We start from the raw sequence: 18,799 nt of genomic DNA, 5'->3' as shown, positions 1-18,799 counted from the left end.
ATATATATCTATTGGCTTCCTTAAATTATTATGGGAAGGTAAATATCTATGTAAATTTTCGGAAAAAAATTTCAAGCAAACTAATATATCATATTTGCTAGATAAAAATGTCATTCTTATAACATTGCAAAATTTTATAACATATCATAGCACATTACTAATGAGACTATTAGGCATAACAATAGTCCACATCAAAACCTTCAAAATAGTAGATAGTTCACAACACAAAGTTAGCTACTAAACTAGAGTAGAGTCTTAACATATTTTTGAAGCCAAAGCTTGCGAAGAGATTCACTTTTGGTCAAGAAAGCTTTAGCAAGCATCTCACGCTCAGCTAAATGGTCAAAAGCGGCAACACGGATAGCTTCTTCAAAGTCATCCATCTTCATGATTTCCTCATAAAGTTTCCCCACATCAAGTTGATTGTCCGAAAACTTTTTCAAAGCACTAACAACTTCTCCTAGTTGAGTAGACATATGTTGCAAATCACCCCCTTCATCTTCAACTCGAGGCCTCTTCCTATGAGATCTCGGCTCAGAAGAAGTTCCACTGTCTGCCTTGGTAGATTCAATTTCAGTACTAGGCTGCCCACTTGAAGTATTTTGAATGTCACCGAATGTCTTTGAGAAATTACCTCGTGTCATGTCCTTACCCGCCACTATTGCTATCTCCTCATACATATCAATTTTCTTGTTCAAATATTTGTCATGCGATGGATATTGCTGTTAAGTAAAGGAAGAAAATTAACAAATTTCATACTATCACATACTCCCTCCGTCCCATAATATAAGTCCTGATTCTGTTTTTACACGGGAATAAAGGTAAACTAGAATCTTGTTTTATTTAAATAAAAAGATTCATTTTTATTGGGAAACACTTACATTGTTTTTTTCTTTTTAACAAAAGATAAAAACTTAACATTAATATTGCATAGTTTAATGTGTAGAGGAGTTTAATGGGTTATGAGATTCTGTTTTATCATTAATAATGGTGCATTGGAAGCTGAAATTATGAGGACTTTTTGGGAGTTAAATTATTTTCATGAGGGTATTTTGGGTATAATTATCGATTGAAAATAGAAACAAGACTTATATTTTGGGACACTTTAAAAGGAAAGGGGACTTATATTATGGGACGGAGGGAGTAATAACTAAAACATTTCATAAGATAAGAAGCTACTCCATTACCATCATATCAATGTAGAACAAAAAAAAAAAAAAATTGAACACATTGACATAAACTAAATATCTAGTCTCTTCATTGGCTTCATATAACTAGCCAAACCAACTAGTGTTCCTATTCGTAATCATTATAAAACCTGATGCTTTCGAGCAAATTTGAACAGTAACTAATCTTCAGTTTAATAAAGTAAGATGAACCAGAGAACATGTATAGCAACCCACAACATATTATTACCAGACAGAAACATAGTAATGCTAATATATAACAAAGAAAGAGAAAAAAAAAGATAGTGTAAAGAAGAGACAGAACAAAAGCATACTTGAACATAAGCAAGATATGTTCTAGGAGACGCAGTTACCATCTTTATATCATCATCCCAACCAAACCTGGAGTTTCCCCGTGCTTGTGATATAGCTCCCCAAGCAGTTCTCAGTGTCCTCATGTGATTCTCAATGTGGTCAGCATTGCAAGTAGTCTGAAACTTCTCTGAAATTAACTTTGTAGCAGTTACAAAGGAACTAATTCTGAAAGTGTTATTTGGTCGGTTTCCTTTTTTCACTTCTTCCGCAAGAAATCCCAATAACTCCTTAGACATTTGCTTTGACCAACGGAAGTTAGCTTTCTTCTCTTCTTTCACTACCTGATAACATTATCAACATCCTTAAGTTAGTAACAAAATAACATAAAAATTTGGAACATCAATACTTGAGTAAACAAAGTTATAAAGATGATGTACTACCTAATTAAACAATTGTACTATAATGAGAAAGTTCATGAAATTCATATTAATACCACCTGAATAAGCATAATAAGGCAAAGCAAGTATTGCCATTTATGCATTCAAGATTACAGTTGCAACATATACAACTGTAGAAGCAGAGAACCATCTAATTAGAAGATAGGAACATCAACAAGTTCAACACCAAAATAACTATATAATTTCCAATTTCCATAAATGTTCAACATCCCAAAAACTAACTCAAAGCTCAAAAAACACCAAGGTGACAAACATAAACATTTATACATGTACTATAATGAGAAAGTTCATGAAATTCGAGGCTTTTTATACGCATCCCACATGGCTAAAGCTATGACATCTCGCTTTTTCGCACATTCTTTGTTTTCTTCACGCACTTCCCTTCGAGTAAGTGATGGTCTGATGTCTTGTGAATCAATATCTAAGTTTGCAGCAATCTCTAAGTCCGCCTCTCTTGTAATTGAGTCATTTGGATCAACGCCCCTAAGGTAATTATGTATCACACAGCAAGCAAGAACCACATCCACTTGGGTTGTAAATGACCAAAATGGTTCAGCATCTAAGACACGAAATCGCTTCTTTAGAACTCCAAACGCCCTCTCTATACACATTCTTAGTGAAGAGTGCCGAAGATTGAACAACTCTCGTTCATTTTCGGGAGGGTTGTTGGTATACTCTTTCAAATGATAACGCACTCGCCTATATGGAGGCATAAATCCTTTACGATCACCATACCCTGCGTCGGCAAGATAATACTTCCCTACATTGATAAATCATCACCAATTTTCCAATCAATTTAAGTACACTAAACCATAATTAGCAACAAAAGGGAAAGGTTAAAAAATTACCTTCGGGAACCTTAAATCCCCTTTTAAGTGCATCACTTAAAACCCTTGAATCATGGGCAGAACCCTCCCAACCAGCAAGTACAAAAGTGAATTTCAGGTCATAATCAGCTGCTGCTAGTACATTCTGTGTAGTCTTATTCTTTCTTCCCCGAAATCGATCTTGCATCTCAATAGGAACAGATGCACGTACATGGGTACCATCTATAGCTCCTATAAAATCTTCAGACCAAGGAAAAAACCTTGAATTGTTCTGAATTTCAGGTTGCACAAAAGTTTCGGGTGGTTTTATAACATATGGGTACAAGTGAAGGATTGCTTAGAGCATAATATGGAAGTAGTAATGTATAGTCCAAGTAGATCGAAAGAATCTTCCCCCGGCTGCCCGAAATCTTACATTATGACCCAACAAGTATAAAAATACTAATACTTGCTCCTTAACACTCATTTGCTTACTTTTCGACAAAAGTCCCCTTTCAACTAAAATATTACACAAGCCAAAAAAAGCACCAGGCCTCATACGAATCTGCCCAAGACAATGAGAATCACCACAATATAAAACAATATTGATATTCGCCTCCCTCAAACTATCCCGATTTACATAAGGTTGTCTAACTATTTTAGGTCTTTTAGTCCTAGACTTATCTACTTCAATTAAAGCAAGGACGGAAGCAATAATGGCACCAACAACACCTATAATCATTCCTTTATGGATCATCTACAAACATTAACAAATCAAGAATTTTAGTTCATTAATAAAGAAGACACATAACAAATAATAAAATCGCAAAGAATAGTATTACCTGCGACTTTTGAGCATTATTCGACTCCATAATAGCTCAAAAAAAGGCCAACAACCTGATGAATTAAACACCGCATCATGATCATTTCTCAAAGAAGAACCCAAAATACTTTTAAAATACTACAACCCAACTAATTCATTTTCTGTATTAGGAATCAACATTTCTGATTCTGATTATGCTTCATTTTCTTCTGGGACTGTTGGTGGAATGAAGTGGAAGAAGAAGCAGCAGCATAGAGTCACTTCGCTGAAGCCATTCAGGCTAAGGACAGAGGTATAAAACACTGAATAGTTGTCCGTTTATCCGTTAATTGCTATCGAAGTCCTAATCTAATGTCTACTTCATTTAGCAAGTAATTGATATGAAGGCATAGAGCTATGATTATGAATTTAAGAGAATTATGAAGTGTTGATTTTCAAATTAAAATATATGTATAGCTCTCAAATAACTAATTTTATTGAGACAATAAATCGAACACCTTGTGTGCATGACATCAAATATTATTATTCAAACTAAAAAAAAAAACTCTAAAATAACAAAACATAAGCTTCTAATTCACAAAAATATGCACAAAATGAATCTGTAAGTTCGAATGAAAAAAAAAACAAGTTGCTAATCAAGCAAATATAGAGATAGAAAATAATCGAATATCAAATGAGACCCTAAATTTGTACCAAAATAATAAAATCGATCGAAATTGCAGCAAAACAACCCTAAAATCATTCGAAATTGCAGCAAAACAACCCTAAAATCATTCGAAATTCCAGCAAAAAAAACCTAAAATCATTCGAATTTGCACAATAACAAATTAACAATGAAAAGAAAAAAGATTAGAATAATGAGGTTTACCGGATTTCCAGATTGAGAAGATGAGTTGAGAGAAGATTACCTAGAGTGAAGATGACTTGAGTTGTAGCGTGAAACATAAGTTTGAGAGAGAGAAAGGAAAACGTGGTTTCCTTTCAGATTCTAGGGAAAATGTTTTCAATTGGGTTGAAAATAACTTTTCAGCCCAAGTTTTCCATTTTATTGTCCGGTTCATACCAAACACTTTTCCTGGAAAACATTTTCAGGCCTACCAAACAAAGCCTGAAATTGAGATGACATGCATTAGATTTTAATATGAAGATGCATACAACTACTCAAATTCAATCCCTACAAAACACTAGGCTAGATATGCATTTACCACAACCTTCAAGTCCAATATGCTGTTGAATAATCTTTGTGAGACATTTAACACTACGCTAATGAAATCGAGAGATAAAACAATAGTGACCTACCTAAGATGGATTAGGAGATATGTGATGAGGAGAAATGCAGAGGAATGGGATGCAGTTGAGAAGCATGAAAGCATATTCGCACCTTATGTGAGCAATGTGTTTGAGTGGGTGAGAGCTTCAACAGCCAAGTGCACTATTGTGCCATCTAGGGAAGATGAATGAGAAGCGGACCACTATAGTGATAGGTATGTTGTTAATTTGAAAGACAACATTTGCACTTGTTTTCACTGGGAGCTAACTAGTATACCATTCTCACATGCTTGTGTGTGTTTCATCGATAAGCGACAAAGAAAAGAAGACTTTGTGGATGCATGGTACAATAAAAACAAGTACATAGAGACCAACACTCCACACATTAAGCATATGCATGGGATGAAGCAGTGGACGGGTCTAACCAAGTTTAAATGCTCCTCCATGCGATTCCAAAGATGTATGGAAAACCACATGTAAAAAAAAGGAGAAAGAAAAGGGTGAAGATGATGAGAAGAATTTTGTGATGAGACAAAATAAGCAAAACAAGTGCATCAACTATGTTAATCCTGGTCATTACAAACCTCTAGTCCTCCTAAAGAAAAGAAAAAAGGTGGCAGACCCCCTTCTATTGATACTTGGGTTGTTAAGCAAAGAAACGGGAACAGGGAGAGGGTGCTTGGAAAGGTAATGAACTCTAAAAAACATCCCATTGTCAATCAATTACATTTGTTTTCCAGTGAGCACTAACATTTATTTTTAAGGGAAACAATGAAGGTCGCCAAGGAAACCTTCAATAGCAAGACCTTCAAGGTCACACATTACATTAGATAATCCTTCATGCCTACACCGTGCCTTTCTCAGCATCCTCTCACTTAATAGAGCCAATCAAGCAAGCCAACAAGTAGGGGCAGATCCAGTGTGGGTTAAGTGGATTCAACTGAACCCATATAAATTTGGAGAAAAAAGACGAAAAAATCGATGAAAAATCGAAATAAAAAACCCGTTATAATAATTTTGCGCCATATTGTATCAGTGTTTTGATGTTTGGTTCAGTGGTTGTTAATTGGACGCAAATCTTCAACCATTGTTTAATGATATGCGGGTTCGACTCTCATAGAGAGCTTTTTGTTTCCCTTTTCCATGATATTTCCGCTCCTTTTTCCTTTCCTTCTTTTGTTTTTTCCTGTTATGTTTTGATGGCAAAGTCTCGACATTTTCTTTTCAATTATTATTTTTTATTTCTTTCCATACAACTTTAATTTTTATTTTTCTTTTTAATCTAGATATATCTCTACTTTTAATATTGTTTTTAGCTTTAAGTTTTATAGAGCATTTTTTTCATTTCTTCTTTGAAAAAGTTTAGCCCAAATAATTCTAACTTTTACCTATCTCCTCACTACAATCCCAGTTTTTGGATAACACCCAAGCTCGAGTTCTATCTTATCGAAATAATATGAACTTTTCAATTTCCTATACACTATATACAACTTATCCAAATTGTATTAGTGACGATTTGATGGGAAAGAAGATAAGCGTTCGGATTATTATGAGAACCATCTCAAAAGTTAAACATAAAATTAGATTATTCACATAAAATTTACATTTATTAAATTAGTTTTTATGTACCAGACTTATGTCTGACTGTAATTCTACATATTACTTATAAATTTTTTGCCTTCTAATTATTTGGTTTACAAATCATAAATACATAGCTACTTGGATTTATATTAATTCCAAAACAATTGAGATTTATTTGTCCTTTTGTACATCTATATGTTTGGATGCTTAAATAAGTGTTATATATAATGTCTTAACGCATAAATAATTTTAATTTTATTTGTCTCAGAGTTTTTGAAGTACTCTGAATCCACGTAAGTTGGATCCTGGATTCGCCACCGCCAGCAAGTAAAAGAACCTCAAAACCTGCATTCAAGCCAAAAATGCAAGTTCAATCCAAGGACAAGAAGAATCCTATGTGGAAGTCATAAGAAGTGAAGACATGTAGTTTAGCGATTATGTAGTTTAGGTCTTTGCTATGGAGTATGTTGCTAAGATGGTTTTTTGATCCATAAATGAAACACATTTCAGTTTTTGATCCATAAAGATGAAGAAGAAGATGGAGGAGAGAGATAGAGTGGGAGAAAAGGGAAGAAAGTGGAGTGAGAGATGAGTAGAAAGTGATGTGAGAAAAAAAATTTGGGAGAATTTGAAGATGTAAGTGGGGGTGTTCAATGGTGGAAGGAGAGTTTGGAGAAGAAGATGAGAGAATTTGGGGGTTAGGGTTTGGAGGAGAGAGAAAATGTGAGAGAAAGTGAGTGAAAACAAGGGGGAAAACCCCTTTAATTTCGTCAGCCGGTCCCGAGCCCGATCGGGCGTGTTTTTTTCTTCTTTGAAATTTTCAGAATTCCGTTGCGCTCCCGATCGGGCAAACTCGCCCGACGCCATCGAGCGTCTGCCAATTTTGTCGTAAAAATAGTTGACGGAACTTCCCCCGATCGGGCATCCAGGCCCGATCCCATCGGGCGATGCACTTTTCTTTCTTTTCATATTTTCGTTGCGCGCCCAATCGGGCAGCCTCGCCCGATGGCCTCGGGTTATGCCCAGTAAACAATGGCTCGTATTTTTGAGTGAACATTTCCAGTTGGTAAGCACTCCTGCACACATGTAACCTGAAGAGGAATATCAGTACCCTCTCACTCTCTCACCAAACTACAAAAATTAGCAAAATAAAAATCTAGAAAAAAAAACTACGAAAGAAAAGGAAAGAAACCGGGTTGCCTCCCGATTAGCGCTGGTTTATAAAGGTCCCGCACGACCATAATGCTTCATCCCTCAAACAGAAGGGGATGGGGGTTGAAGGTATAACTCCTCCACAGATCTAACAGGGATTCCGGTATAGTACAACTTCAGACGTTGTCCATTAACTTTGAACTTCTCACCTGTTGCATTCATCACCTCAATAGAACCAAACTTGTTAGTATTAGTGACAGAAAAAGGACCAGATAGACCATCTAGATTTCAGCTTACCAGGAAAAAGCTTTAGTCTAGAGTTGTACAATAAAACCTTGTCACCAATATTGAACTCCCTGCTCAGAATCTTCTTATCATGCCATCTCTTAGTGCGCTCTTTGTAGAGACGCGAACTATCATAAGCATTTAATCTAAGTTCATCAAGCTCATTGATTTGCAATAAACGCTTTTCTCCTGCTAATTTAGCATCAAGGTTCAACTCTTTAACCGCCCAAAAAGCCTTATACTCTAGTTCGACAGGTAGGTGGCATGCTTTTCCATAGACTAGTCGATAAGGGGTGGTACCAATAGGGGTCTTAAAAGCAGTTCTATAAGCCATAAGGTGTCATCTAACTTATCACTCAATCTTTTCTCGATTTAGCTACCACTTTCTCCAAAATAGACTTTATTTCACGGTTAGACACTTCTACTTGCCCTACTTGTCAGAATGGTATGCTAGGCCATCCTATGGTAGACACCATACTTTTTGAGTAGGGCTTCAAAGGTTCTTTTGTGAAAGTGGGATCCCCATCACTAATGACAATCTTGGTACCCCAAACGTGGAAAGATAATCTTTTTGAACATTTTCATGACACTTAGAGTCATTGGTCTGTGAATAGCTTATACACTTAGAGACATAGTCAACAACAACAAGTATGAAATTATTGCCTGAGGAAGAGGGAAAAGGACCCATAAAATCAATACCCCACACATCAAATAGTTCAACTTCTAGGATGGGGGTTTGGGGCATCTCATGTCTACGGGAAATATTTCCTGTTCGTTGGCATGCATCACAAGACTTAACAAAAGTACTAGCATCATGAAAAAGTGTTGGCCAATAAAAACCAGATTGAAGTACCTTTGCTACTGTTTTGGAGGGCCCAGCATGGCCTCCACATGGAAGGGAGTGAGAGTGCTTCAGAATGTCATGCACCTCCCACTCTGGGATACATCGCCTGATAGATGGTGTCAGCACAGAGCTTGTAAAGCAAAGGGTCATCCCAAAAATTGTTTGGCATCATGGAGAAATTTCTTTCTCTGCTGGTAGCTCAGCTCTGGAGGGGTTTGTCCACTCACACAAAAGTTGGCGAAGTCCGCATACCACGGGGTAACAGAAGTGACTGCCAGGAGCTTATCATCAGGAAAGGAGTCTCAATGGGTAGACCTTCTTCCATATCTTCATACTGCAATCGGGACAAATGGTCAGCACTACATTTTCTGCACCCTTTTTATCTCTGATCTCCAAGTCGAATTCTTGGAGCAGCAAAATCCACCGAATGAGTCGAGGCTTGGCCTCCTTTTTGGCGAGGAGGTACTTCAATGCAGCATGATCGGTGTAGACAATGACTTTAGACCCAAGCAGATAGGTCCTGAACTTGTCCAAGTGCATAGACCACAGCTAGAGCTCTTTCTCTGTGTGGCATAATTACTTGAGCTTCATCGAGTGTCTTGCTAGCATAGTAGATGGCATGGAGGATGTTGTCTTTTCTCTGACCAAGGACAGCTCCCACAGCATAATCACTGGCATCACACATAATCTCAAATGGGAGGGTCCAATCTGGAGATCGATGATAGGAGCAGTAATCAAGCTTGCTTGATCCTGTTAAAAGACACTAGACACTCATCAGTAAACAGGAACGGGGCATCCTTGAGGAGCAACTGAGTAAGTGGTTTAGCAATTTTAGAGAAGTCCTTGATAAAGCGGCGATAAAATCCCGCATGACCAAGAAAACCTCTAACACCCTTAACATTCACAGGAGGGGTAATTGCTCAATCACTTGAATTTTTGCTTTGTCCACCTGGATGCCTCGTTCAGAAATAATATGACCAAGTACCACTCCTTCAGTAACCATGAAGTGGCACTTCTCCCAGTTCAAGACAAGGTGGACATCCTCACATCTTTTCAGTACTTTAGTCAAATTCAGCAAACATGCATCAAAATCAATGCCATACACACTAAAGTCATCCATAAATACTTCCATGATGGACTCAATAAATTCAGAAAATATGGCCATCATACAACGTTGGAAAGTAGCAGGGGCATTACATAGGCCAAAGGGCATCCTTCATATGCAAAGGTACCATAAGGACATGTAAAGGTGGTCTTCTCCTGGTCATCTGGGTGGATAGGGATTTGGAAGAAACCAGAATAGCCATCTAGATAACAGAAATGAGAATGACAAGCTAGACGTTCCAACATCTGATCAATGAAGGGAAGGGGAAAATGGTCTTTCTTAGTGGCAACATTTAATTTCCTATAATCAATGCACATACGCCACCCAGTAACTACTCTTGTAGCAATTAATTCATTTTTCTCATTTTTAACTACAGTAGTACGCCCTTTTTAGGAACCACTTGAACTGGACTCACCCACTTAGAATCAGAAATAGGATAGATAATCCCAGCATCAAGCAATTTCATAACCTCTTTTTTGACAACTTCCTGCATATTCGGGTTCAAACGACGCTGACCTTGTATACTAGGACGATGATCATCCTCAAGATGAATTTTATGCATGCAAAAGTCAGGGCTTATGCCTTTCAAATCATCAATATTATATCCAATGGCCTTTTTATGTTGTCGCAAAACAGACAAAAGTTGAGACATTTGACCATCATTTAATGCAGCACTAACAATCACAGGGCAATTTTCAGAATCATCCAGAAAAGCATATCGCAGAGAAGGGGGAAGGGGTTTCAGTTCAGGTTTCTTTACCTCTACCGGTTGAGTAGCACATACTAACCGTTCATCCTCATGAGTGGTAATACCTAAGCTCGACACAGGTAAAAGCTGCTTCCCAAGCATCCACTTCAGTAGTCCGGATAATATCATCACCTGTGGAAGAGGTAAAACAAAGCAAAGCCTCTAGTGGATCCCGCAAAAGGGATTGAGGCATGTCATCATTAACCAGCACATCAATGACATCTATTCTGTAACAGGCTTCCTCTAGCATGGGACTTTTCAAAGCATTGGTCAAACTAAAAGTTACCTTATCATCCCCCACAGTCAAAGTTAATTTCCCATTTTTAACATCTATGACAGCTCCAGCAGTATGAAGGAATGGTCTCCCTAAAATGATTGGGATTTGAGTATCCTCTTCCATGTCAAGCACAACAAAATCCACAGGAATGTAAAATTTACCTACCCTCACAGGAACGTCCTCTAAGATACCTAGGGGGTATTTAACAGAACGGTCAGCCATTTGAAGAGTAATGTTGGTACATTTTAAATCTCCCATGTCAAGCTTTTTACAAACAGTCAAGGGCATGACACTAACACTAGCACCTAAATCACATAAGGCTTTGTCAATAAATATGGTGCCAATATTACAAGGGATGGAGAAACTCCCCGGATCTTTCAATTTAGGAGGGGATTGATTTTGCAAAAGAGCACTACATTCTTCAGTAAAGGCAACAGTTTCTACTGCATTAAAGGCTCTTTTCCTAGTCAAAATTTCCTTCAAAAATTTAGCATATGCAGGTACTTGAGTAATGAGTTCAGTAAATGGACAGTTACCTGAAGATTTTCACTACCTCCATAAACTTACCAAGTTGGTGATCCAGCTTATTCTTTGATAGACGAGTGGGAATGGAACCTTTATCGCAGGAGTGGTGGAGGAATTTTTTCAGGTACTATCTGCTTCTCTGCATTTGTGTTGGTGGTAGCCTCAGGAGCTGACGAAGTTTCAGTAGTCTGCTTTTTTTTTTGGCTCAACCGGACCATCCTTAGGCATTGGGGGCCATCATAATGTGTTCCACTCCTAAGAGTGATGGCATTGGCAGTGTCCCTTGGTTGCATTGATTGTGAAGGTAAGGCCCCAGGTGGCCTACTAGCAGAAGAACTAGCCAACTGAGCTAGTTGAGTCTCCAACATCTTGTTATGCGTGCCCAAATTTTCCAGTTGAGCTTTTGTGTCAGCTTGAAAAGCATTGAACCCTTCTGCATCTGGAACATCATATTCTTCAACTCTGTCATGGCTGGGTCAGCAGAGGAGCAGGCTGTGGAGGTGCTTGATTTCTCTGAAAACCAGGTGGAGCTTGTTGTGGAGGTTGGTATTGTTGACCCTGTTGTTGAGGGGATATGGTTGTTGAGGTTGAGGGTTCAACACATTAGTACTCCTATATGAGAGGTTGGATGTGTCTTAACCCAGGATTATAGGTGTTGGAATATGGGTTGAACTGGTTCCTAGGTTGTGACTGGAAAGCATTGACGGCCTCACAGTTATTTCCCAGCGCAGGACACTCTTGAGAGTTGTGCCCAGATATTCCACAAGCATCACATATATGCACATTATAGTTAGAAGCACTAGCCATCGCATTAACACTCATGTGGGAGGAATCATTACCTAACTTCAGGGAATCAATCTTCTGAGTTAGAGTAGCTAGTTGCCCAGACAGTAGGAAATGGCTTCAACATCATGTTTACTCCCTTTTTCAAAGAGGAACGAATGGTAGAGGCTTGATTAGATGCTAGCTTCTCCAAAAGTTCATACCCTTCCTCAATTGCTTTATCCATGAAGAACCCACCAGATGCTCCATCAATTACCCGTCGTGTATCTGCATCAACTCTAGTGTAGAAAATCTGACACAAGTACCACTGGTCCAACCCATGATGAGGACATAGACGCTGCAGATCCTTGAACCGCTCCCAAGCTTCATATAGAGATTCACCAGGATCTTGGGTGAAAGTAACTATGGCATGTCTCATATCTGCAGTTTTCTGGTAAGGGTACCACTTGATGAGGAAAATCTTGGAAAGTTCTGGCCAGGTGGTGATGGTGGAAGGCAGCTTATTATACCAGAACAAAGCTTTATCGCGCAGAGAGAAACCAAATAGAAGGAGTTTCATCTCATCAGGAGTAACACCAGCTTGCTTCTGAGTAGCACAACACTGTAAAAATCTCTGCAGTGTTGATTTGGGTCTTCAGATAGTAACCCAGCAAACTGATTATTCTGAACCATATTCAGAAATGAGACTTGATCTCAAAATTTGTAGCAGCAATAGTGGGCATCCGTACCCCAGTAGGCACGTTATCAGGAGATGGTTGTGCATAGTCTCTGAAGGTTCGAGTAACATTCTCACCCATGTTGAGAGTAATAGGTGAGGTGGGGTTTCTTGGTGTGGGGAAGATGGTGGAGAAGGTGTCTTTTGGGAGGGTGTCCCTGCAGACAGCTTAGCTTGTTTAGTTTTCTTTCTGAGTCTACGAGCGGTCTTTTCAATCTCCGGATCGAACGGGATGAGATTTGGGATTTCAATTTCCTGCTCATACACCAAAAACACTAAAACAAACGTGAGAGCTCCAAAGAACAGGTGTTCTTCAGAGTAGAGGTTAGTTTAATACTATAATTCAGACAAAATAAAATAAACCGTCTCCCCGGCAACGGCGCCAAAATTTGATAGGCTAAAGTCGTATCACCTAATCAAAAATAACCTAAGGTCCACTAACTAGTAGTCAGGGAAGTCAGGATCGAATCCACAGGGAGAAGTTATACTATTGTATCTGAACTCTAATATTACACTAACGAAATCAGATGAATGGTTGTGTTACTAAACTAAACAGATAGCAAATTAAATATGAAGGTGTAAATATATTAATAAAGTACTAGAATCATGGATCACTATGCATACAATTCGGAAATCAGGATAAATAATAACCACCTAGTAAGTCAACTGTCTAGGGCACATGTAATTTCTCTCGAACATTACCTCCCTCAAAGATCACCCAGCCGCTCTCGCATAGTCAAGGGTCACTTTGCCTAATAATTGAAAGCCTATACGGTATCTCTCCTCTCGAAGTAGATTCAGTATTGCAACAATAGAAATATAAATCAGGCCTAACTTATAATCCTAGCATGAAGAATCAATCAAAGGAAACAGTTGAAATACAAGATAATCAAACTAATCTATCAATCCCTCTTGCATACATAGATCTCCACAATTCTAGATATAGAACTACTCACTCATAATCATGAAAAAATAACAAGAATCATATAAAAATCATACTTTGAAACATGGCAAATAACTAAGAAAATAATATAATTAACAATGGAAGAAATAACAAAGAAATAAGAAGAAAGATTACCGAATTATATTGAACTATGAATAAGCAAAAGGTTTGATCTTGAATTGAAATCACAAAGAACTAAATTAAGGTTCTTGAAAACTCTCTAGAGAAAACTAATAATAAAAACTAGATAGGAGCTAATAATTCTGATTTTTCTATTTATACAACCCCTAAAACAATAGCAAAAGTCTCGAAAGAAGGGCCCGTATCATTAAAAAATCGCGTCTCGTCAGTCGCCCGATCGGGCCAAAGTTGCCCGATGGCATCGGGCTCCAAAGCGAAGGAAAAAACCAAAACCCATCAGTCGCCCGATGAGATCGGTCTGACCCGCCCAATGACATCGGGCGGTCTGATAAAATTGCAGGTACAACAGCTGGCATGAGCGCCCGACGTCGGGCTAGGTCGCCCGATCGGGCCGAAGACCGAATTACGACTGGGCCTGCGACGCCCGATCGGGCCCGCAGCAGAAACATGAGATCTGTTTTCTAGCCCGATCAGGCTGGGCCGCCCGATCCTGTCGGGCCGATCAATTTAAGCTTCATTTCTTGTTCTTCCTTTGCTCAAAGTCCCGGAAATCATCCTCGGGATCTAGAAACTCGGCATCTAACCTCTCTAATCCAATGTGCAATCATGTAAAGTAGGTAATAGCTTCCAAAACCTACAATCCAATACAAAATAGTAAACCACAACTAGATGGAGAGAGTTAGTACCAAACGGCTCCTAAGAGCACCATAACCACAACTTTTAGCACATAAATTGGGGAGAAAACTCTATATAAAACCATAATATCAACCGTCTCGGACGTAGTTCAGATTAATTATATAGCAAAAGGGGGACTGTTTGGTAGGTAATTAATCTCGTTAAATGATTAATAAAAACTTTGAAAATAAAAGTTTTGAAATTTATTTTTGATTTTGAAAATTTGAACAGATATTTTGAATAGTTCGAACAGATGTTGAAAGCAATTAAAAGAGACGCAGATATGAATAATAACTTACTTTGAATGAACTTACAGAAGGATTGAGTAACAACTAATTTTTTGCGAGAGGCTTTTGTAACTAATTCCTAATTTTTTCTCTCTATTTTTGTACTGAAGAAAAACACTTAATACCTACGGAGATACAATATAGACTATTTATAGTACATGGATTCTGTTTGTTTGTGGAATGTATTTGATAATTTTTGCCGCTTTGCGTTTGATAAGTTTTGCCGTATGCAGACAGGGGCAGCCTTCCCTTTGAGTTGATCTGGTAGCTTTGAGTTGATCTGATGGCTTTGTATTTTGTAAGTATTCTTTTATTGATAACTTTGATTGTGATTTTTGGATTGTGCTTAAATGGAACTTTTGGATTCATGTGGCTTTATGTGGAGTGGTAGTTTGTGCATGCCTGTGGCTTCCTTTGTATACTTTGTAGAATAATCCATTTGTCTTCTTGCGATATTGTCCTTTTGTGCCTTTGAGTGATGGATGTACAATTCATCAGATAGTCAGGTGGCATACCGGATATTTGATGAGTCTTCATAGGAGTACCTGCATTGAAAATGTTAGTAAAATATGTCCCTTATTTTTGCCTAAGTGATATTCACTTAGCAAGATCTTTTTATTTTTTAATGTCCTAACTTTTGCCAGGAAGATCCTGCGGACAATTTTATTTTTAAGAGAAAACCTTTTCCTTTATTGTAAATAAGGATCTTGAGCACAAGGTCCTCCGAATGGGTCATCAGCTGAGGAATGGACAGATAATCCGGATGAATCGTCTGAATTTCGGATTAAGAGTTGAGTTTGTCTTTTGAGAAGCTTGATTTCACTTTTGAGTAATTCAATTTCAGTTTCTTGAATATATGGCTTCCTTGTTTCTTTCTCTTTTTGTGGAGTAGAAGGATTAGGAATTTCTTTGATTGCTTTGATAAGTTGATTATCTGCAACCATTTGATCTTCGACAGTCTTTAATGAGCAAAATTTGTCAATGGCAAATTTTTCCCACCATTTGATCTTGAATTCACGTACTAGAGACATGAGGAGTGGTGTTGGATACCATTGAATGATGTTATAAGACCAGCACATTATCCATGGAACATTAAATTCTCGATGAAATAAGAGCTCTGTGGAATATGGAGTGTTGGTTTGTACATGAGTGGAGAAGAAATCGTAAGATTTTTGTACCTCTATCGGCCATATTTGTTGAGAAATTCCAAAGTGGAGCCACCATTTGTAAAACCATATGGGGAAATTATTTGGACATTGAGGACAAATAGTGAAGAACCATGAATGATTAAATGCTCTGAGTAAGAATGCTCGAAACCACGCCATCTGATAATCAATGTAATTATATTCTTGTGGCTGGAAAGGGACCGAGAATTCTTTCGGAACATAAGCAGATATCCATTCAGTCTATGGAATAATCTTCTTGATTTTGCATTTTGAATAAGCTATGTAATTTCCTTTTTCATCCACAAGTATGAATTCATAAAACCTTTGTGTTTTATAAGATGTTTAAGGTCGGTATTGACAGTACATTGGGAAAAGAGAACTAGTAAATTTGATAAGTTCGGGAATTTGAGGAGTTTCTTTAAAACGTGTAAGGAGTAGGTGTTCTTTATGTGGTTTGGTGATGTATTTGTGGGTTTCAGAATTTGTAGATTGGGATTTTTGAGTAGTTGATTTTGAGTTTGAAGTTTGAGTAGGATACTTGACTGCTTGGGAATAAGATAAAGGTGGAAAATCAGAAAATGCGTCAAGCTTATCTGATGAAGATGTTTTTTCACTTGATGGGCGGAGCTTGTGAAATCTCATCACATAATCTTCTGGTTTTTGAATACCTTTGCCATTATTAGAATCTTGATTCATTTTGCCTCCTGTAATAATTGAACTTTAAATATTATTACTATTGCCTTTTCCTTGTAAGAATTCTCTAGTTAAAAAATCAGGAAGAGAATTATTTTCTCCTTTTATATATTCTATTTGAAAATCAAAAACTGATAATATAGCTTGCCATCTGGCGAAAATTTGTTTTGAAACAATATTTTGAACATCCTTTTGTAATATTTCTTTAGCAGATTTACAATCTATTCGTAATAAAAAAGTTTTATTATAGAGATCATCTTGAAATTTTGAAATACAAAGAACAATAGATAAAATTTCTTTTTAATAGTTGAATAATTTTTTTGAGAACCTATCCATAGGCCGGAATGAAATCTAATTATTTGTTCATTTTTATTTTCAGGTAATTTTTTGTTTTAAGAATGCCTCCATACCTATGTCGGATGCATCTGTTTCTACTATCATGAATGCATTGGGATTTGGTAGACCTAAACATGGAAGGGACTTGATTTTTTCTATTAATGTTTGTATTATATGTGTATGTTTAGGTGACCAAGCTAGAGGATTTTTTCGTAATCTCTGATAAAGACATGAACAATATTGTCTTAAATTAGGAAAAAAGTCTGAAATATAATTAAGACATCCTAAAAATCTTTGTAATTGATTTTTGTCTTTAATTTCGTCTGGAAATTTATCAGTAAATTCTATAGCTCTATTAATCGGTTTTATAGTACCTTGAAAAATATCATGTCCTAAAAACCGTATTTTAGTTTGAAATATTTTCATCTTAGGGAAAGAGACGACTAAACCATTCTTTTTAATAACATGTAAAAAAGTAGGTGTTTGAAATGTTGATCTAAGGAATCTGAAAATATTAGGACATCATCAATATAGACTATAATATTTTGAGTATAAGGATTAAAAATATCATTCATAATATTTTGAAACTCAGATGGAGCATTTTTTAATCCAAAAGGCATTACATTCCATTCATAATGTCCAAAAGGAACATTGAAGGCACTTTTGTATCTATCTTTTTCCTCTATTTGAATTTGCCAAAATCCACTTTTCATATCAAACTTTGAGAAGATTTTTGCATTAAAAAGACGACTCAATAAATCTTTTTTATTAGGGATTGGGTACCTAATCCATTGTAAGACTTTATTAAGAGGTTTATAATTAATTACTAATCTAGGAACCCCTCTTTCTTTTTCGCTTGATTCATAACATAAAAAGCAGCATAACTCCAAGGGGATTTAGATGGTCGAATTAACTTTTTATCTAATAAGGTTTGAATTTCTTTTTACAAAATTCTAACATTTCTTGATTCATTTGAATAGGTCTTGCTTTAGTAGGAATATGTTTTCCGAAAATTCTTTTTCATAGGGGAGTGAAACCATATGTTTTTTCCTTTCCCAAAAAGCATTAGGAATATCAGCACAAACTTCTTCTTTAAATTTTTGTTCTAAATCACATATTTTCTTTTGAATATAAGGGTTTTTAAACTCTCTTCTATTTTTAAGTATGATATTTCTTGTTGTAAAAGAGAAATTTGAGATTCTTTATTAGTTTTGTATTTACTTGTTGAAATATAGACGAAGATTGTAATATAGCGAAATCTTTTTGGTAAATGGTGCAAGAAATTGAAAAGATATTTTCTTTCCCATAATATTAGTATGAACACCCATATGATCAACTGAAAAGGATAAATTTGAGTAATAAAAGGAGTACCAAGTATTATTTCATTATTTATATCCTTTACTAAAATGAATGTATTTTTAAAGCAATAACCTTGATTACAAATATATGCATTAGGGAGCTTAATTTTATTTTTAAAGGTTCACCATTAGCACTATGTAACTTTTCTGTTGTTTTTCATAGAAGATGCTAGGAATTAGTCCTTCTCTTATACAATTTTGATCAGCTCCACTATCCAGTAATGCTATAGTATTTAAATGAAAGTCATTACCTATTTTAAGTGAAATGAGAATATACCATTTTTGAAAATTTATTCTATCTATAATATTTATTTGATCTTCTTTAGGTTCTTGAGACGAAATCTGAAT

General features: G+C 36.7%; 1 protein-coding gene and 1 non-coding gene across 2 annotated transcripts; one reads left to right on the top strand and one right to left on the bottom strand.

The window, feature by feature from the left end:
• Positions 1-242: 242 nt before the first annotated feature.
• Positions 243-3,617, bottom strand: LOC130591121 (uncharacterized). The gene is made up of 8 exons (XM_057394039.1): positions 3,588-3,617; positions 3,401-3,502; positions 3,241-3,310; positions 2,788-3,006; positions 2,252-2,699; positions 2,033-2,069; positions 1,502-1,822; positions 243-722 (listed from the first exon to the last, which is right to left on the bottom strand). The coding sequence occupies exons 1-8, from the start codon at positions 3,615-3,617 to the stop codon at positions 243-245; spliced, it is 1,707 nt and encodes a 568-aa protein (XP_057250022.1).
• An 8,834-nt stretch (positions 3,618-12,451) lies between these two features.
• On the top strand, positions 12,452-12,558 carry LOC125497192 (small nucleolar RNA R71). The gene has a single exon (XR_007273827.2). It is a non-coding gene; the product is annotated as a small nucleolar RNA R71 (small nucleolar RNA).
• The last annotated feature ends 6,241 nt before the right edge of the window (positions 12,559-18,799 follow it).

Source organism: Beta vulgaris, chromosome 4 (genome assembly GCF_026745355.1).
Source record: "Beta vulgaris subsp. vulgaris cultivar EL10 chromosome 4, EL10.2, whole genome shotgun sequence".
In the NCBI taxonomy this organism is placed as follows: domain Eukaryota; kingdom Viridiplantae; phylum Streptophyta; class Magnoliopsida; order Caryophyllales; family Amaranthaceae; genus Beta; species Beta vulgaris.
This window is presented reverse-complemented; position numbering and strand designations above follow the sequence as displayed.

Bases quoted from the DNA above. Each gene is read 5' to 3' on its own strand.
- LOC130591121 (XM_057394039.1), bottom strand. From the start codon at position 3,617: ATGGAGTCGAATAATGCTCAAAAGTCGCAG. The intron at 3,007-3,240 runs GTAAGCAAATGA...CTTGGTCTGAAG, and splicing joins AAGGGGACTTTTGTCGAAAA to ATTTTATAGGAGCTATAGAT. The intron at 2,700-2,787 runs GTAATTTTTTAA...TTATCAATGTAG, and splicing joins GGGATTTAAGGTTCCCGAAG to GGAAGTATTATCTTGCCGAC.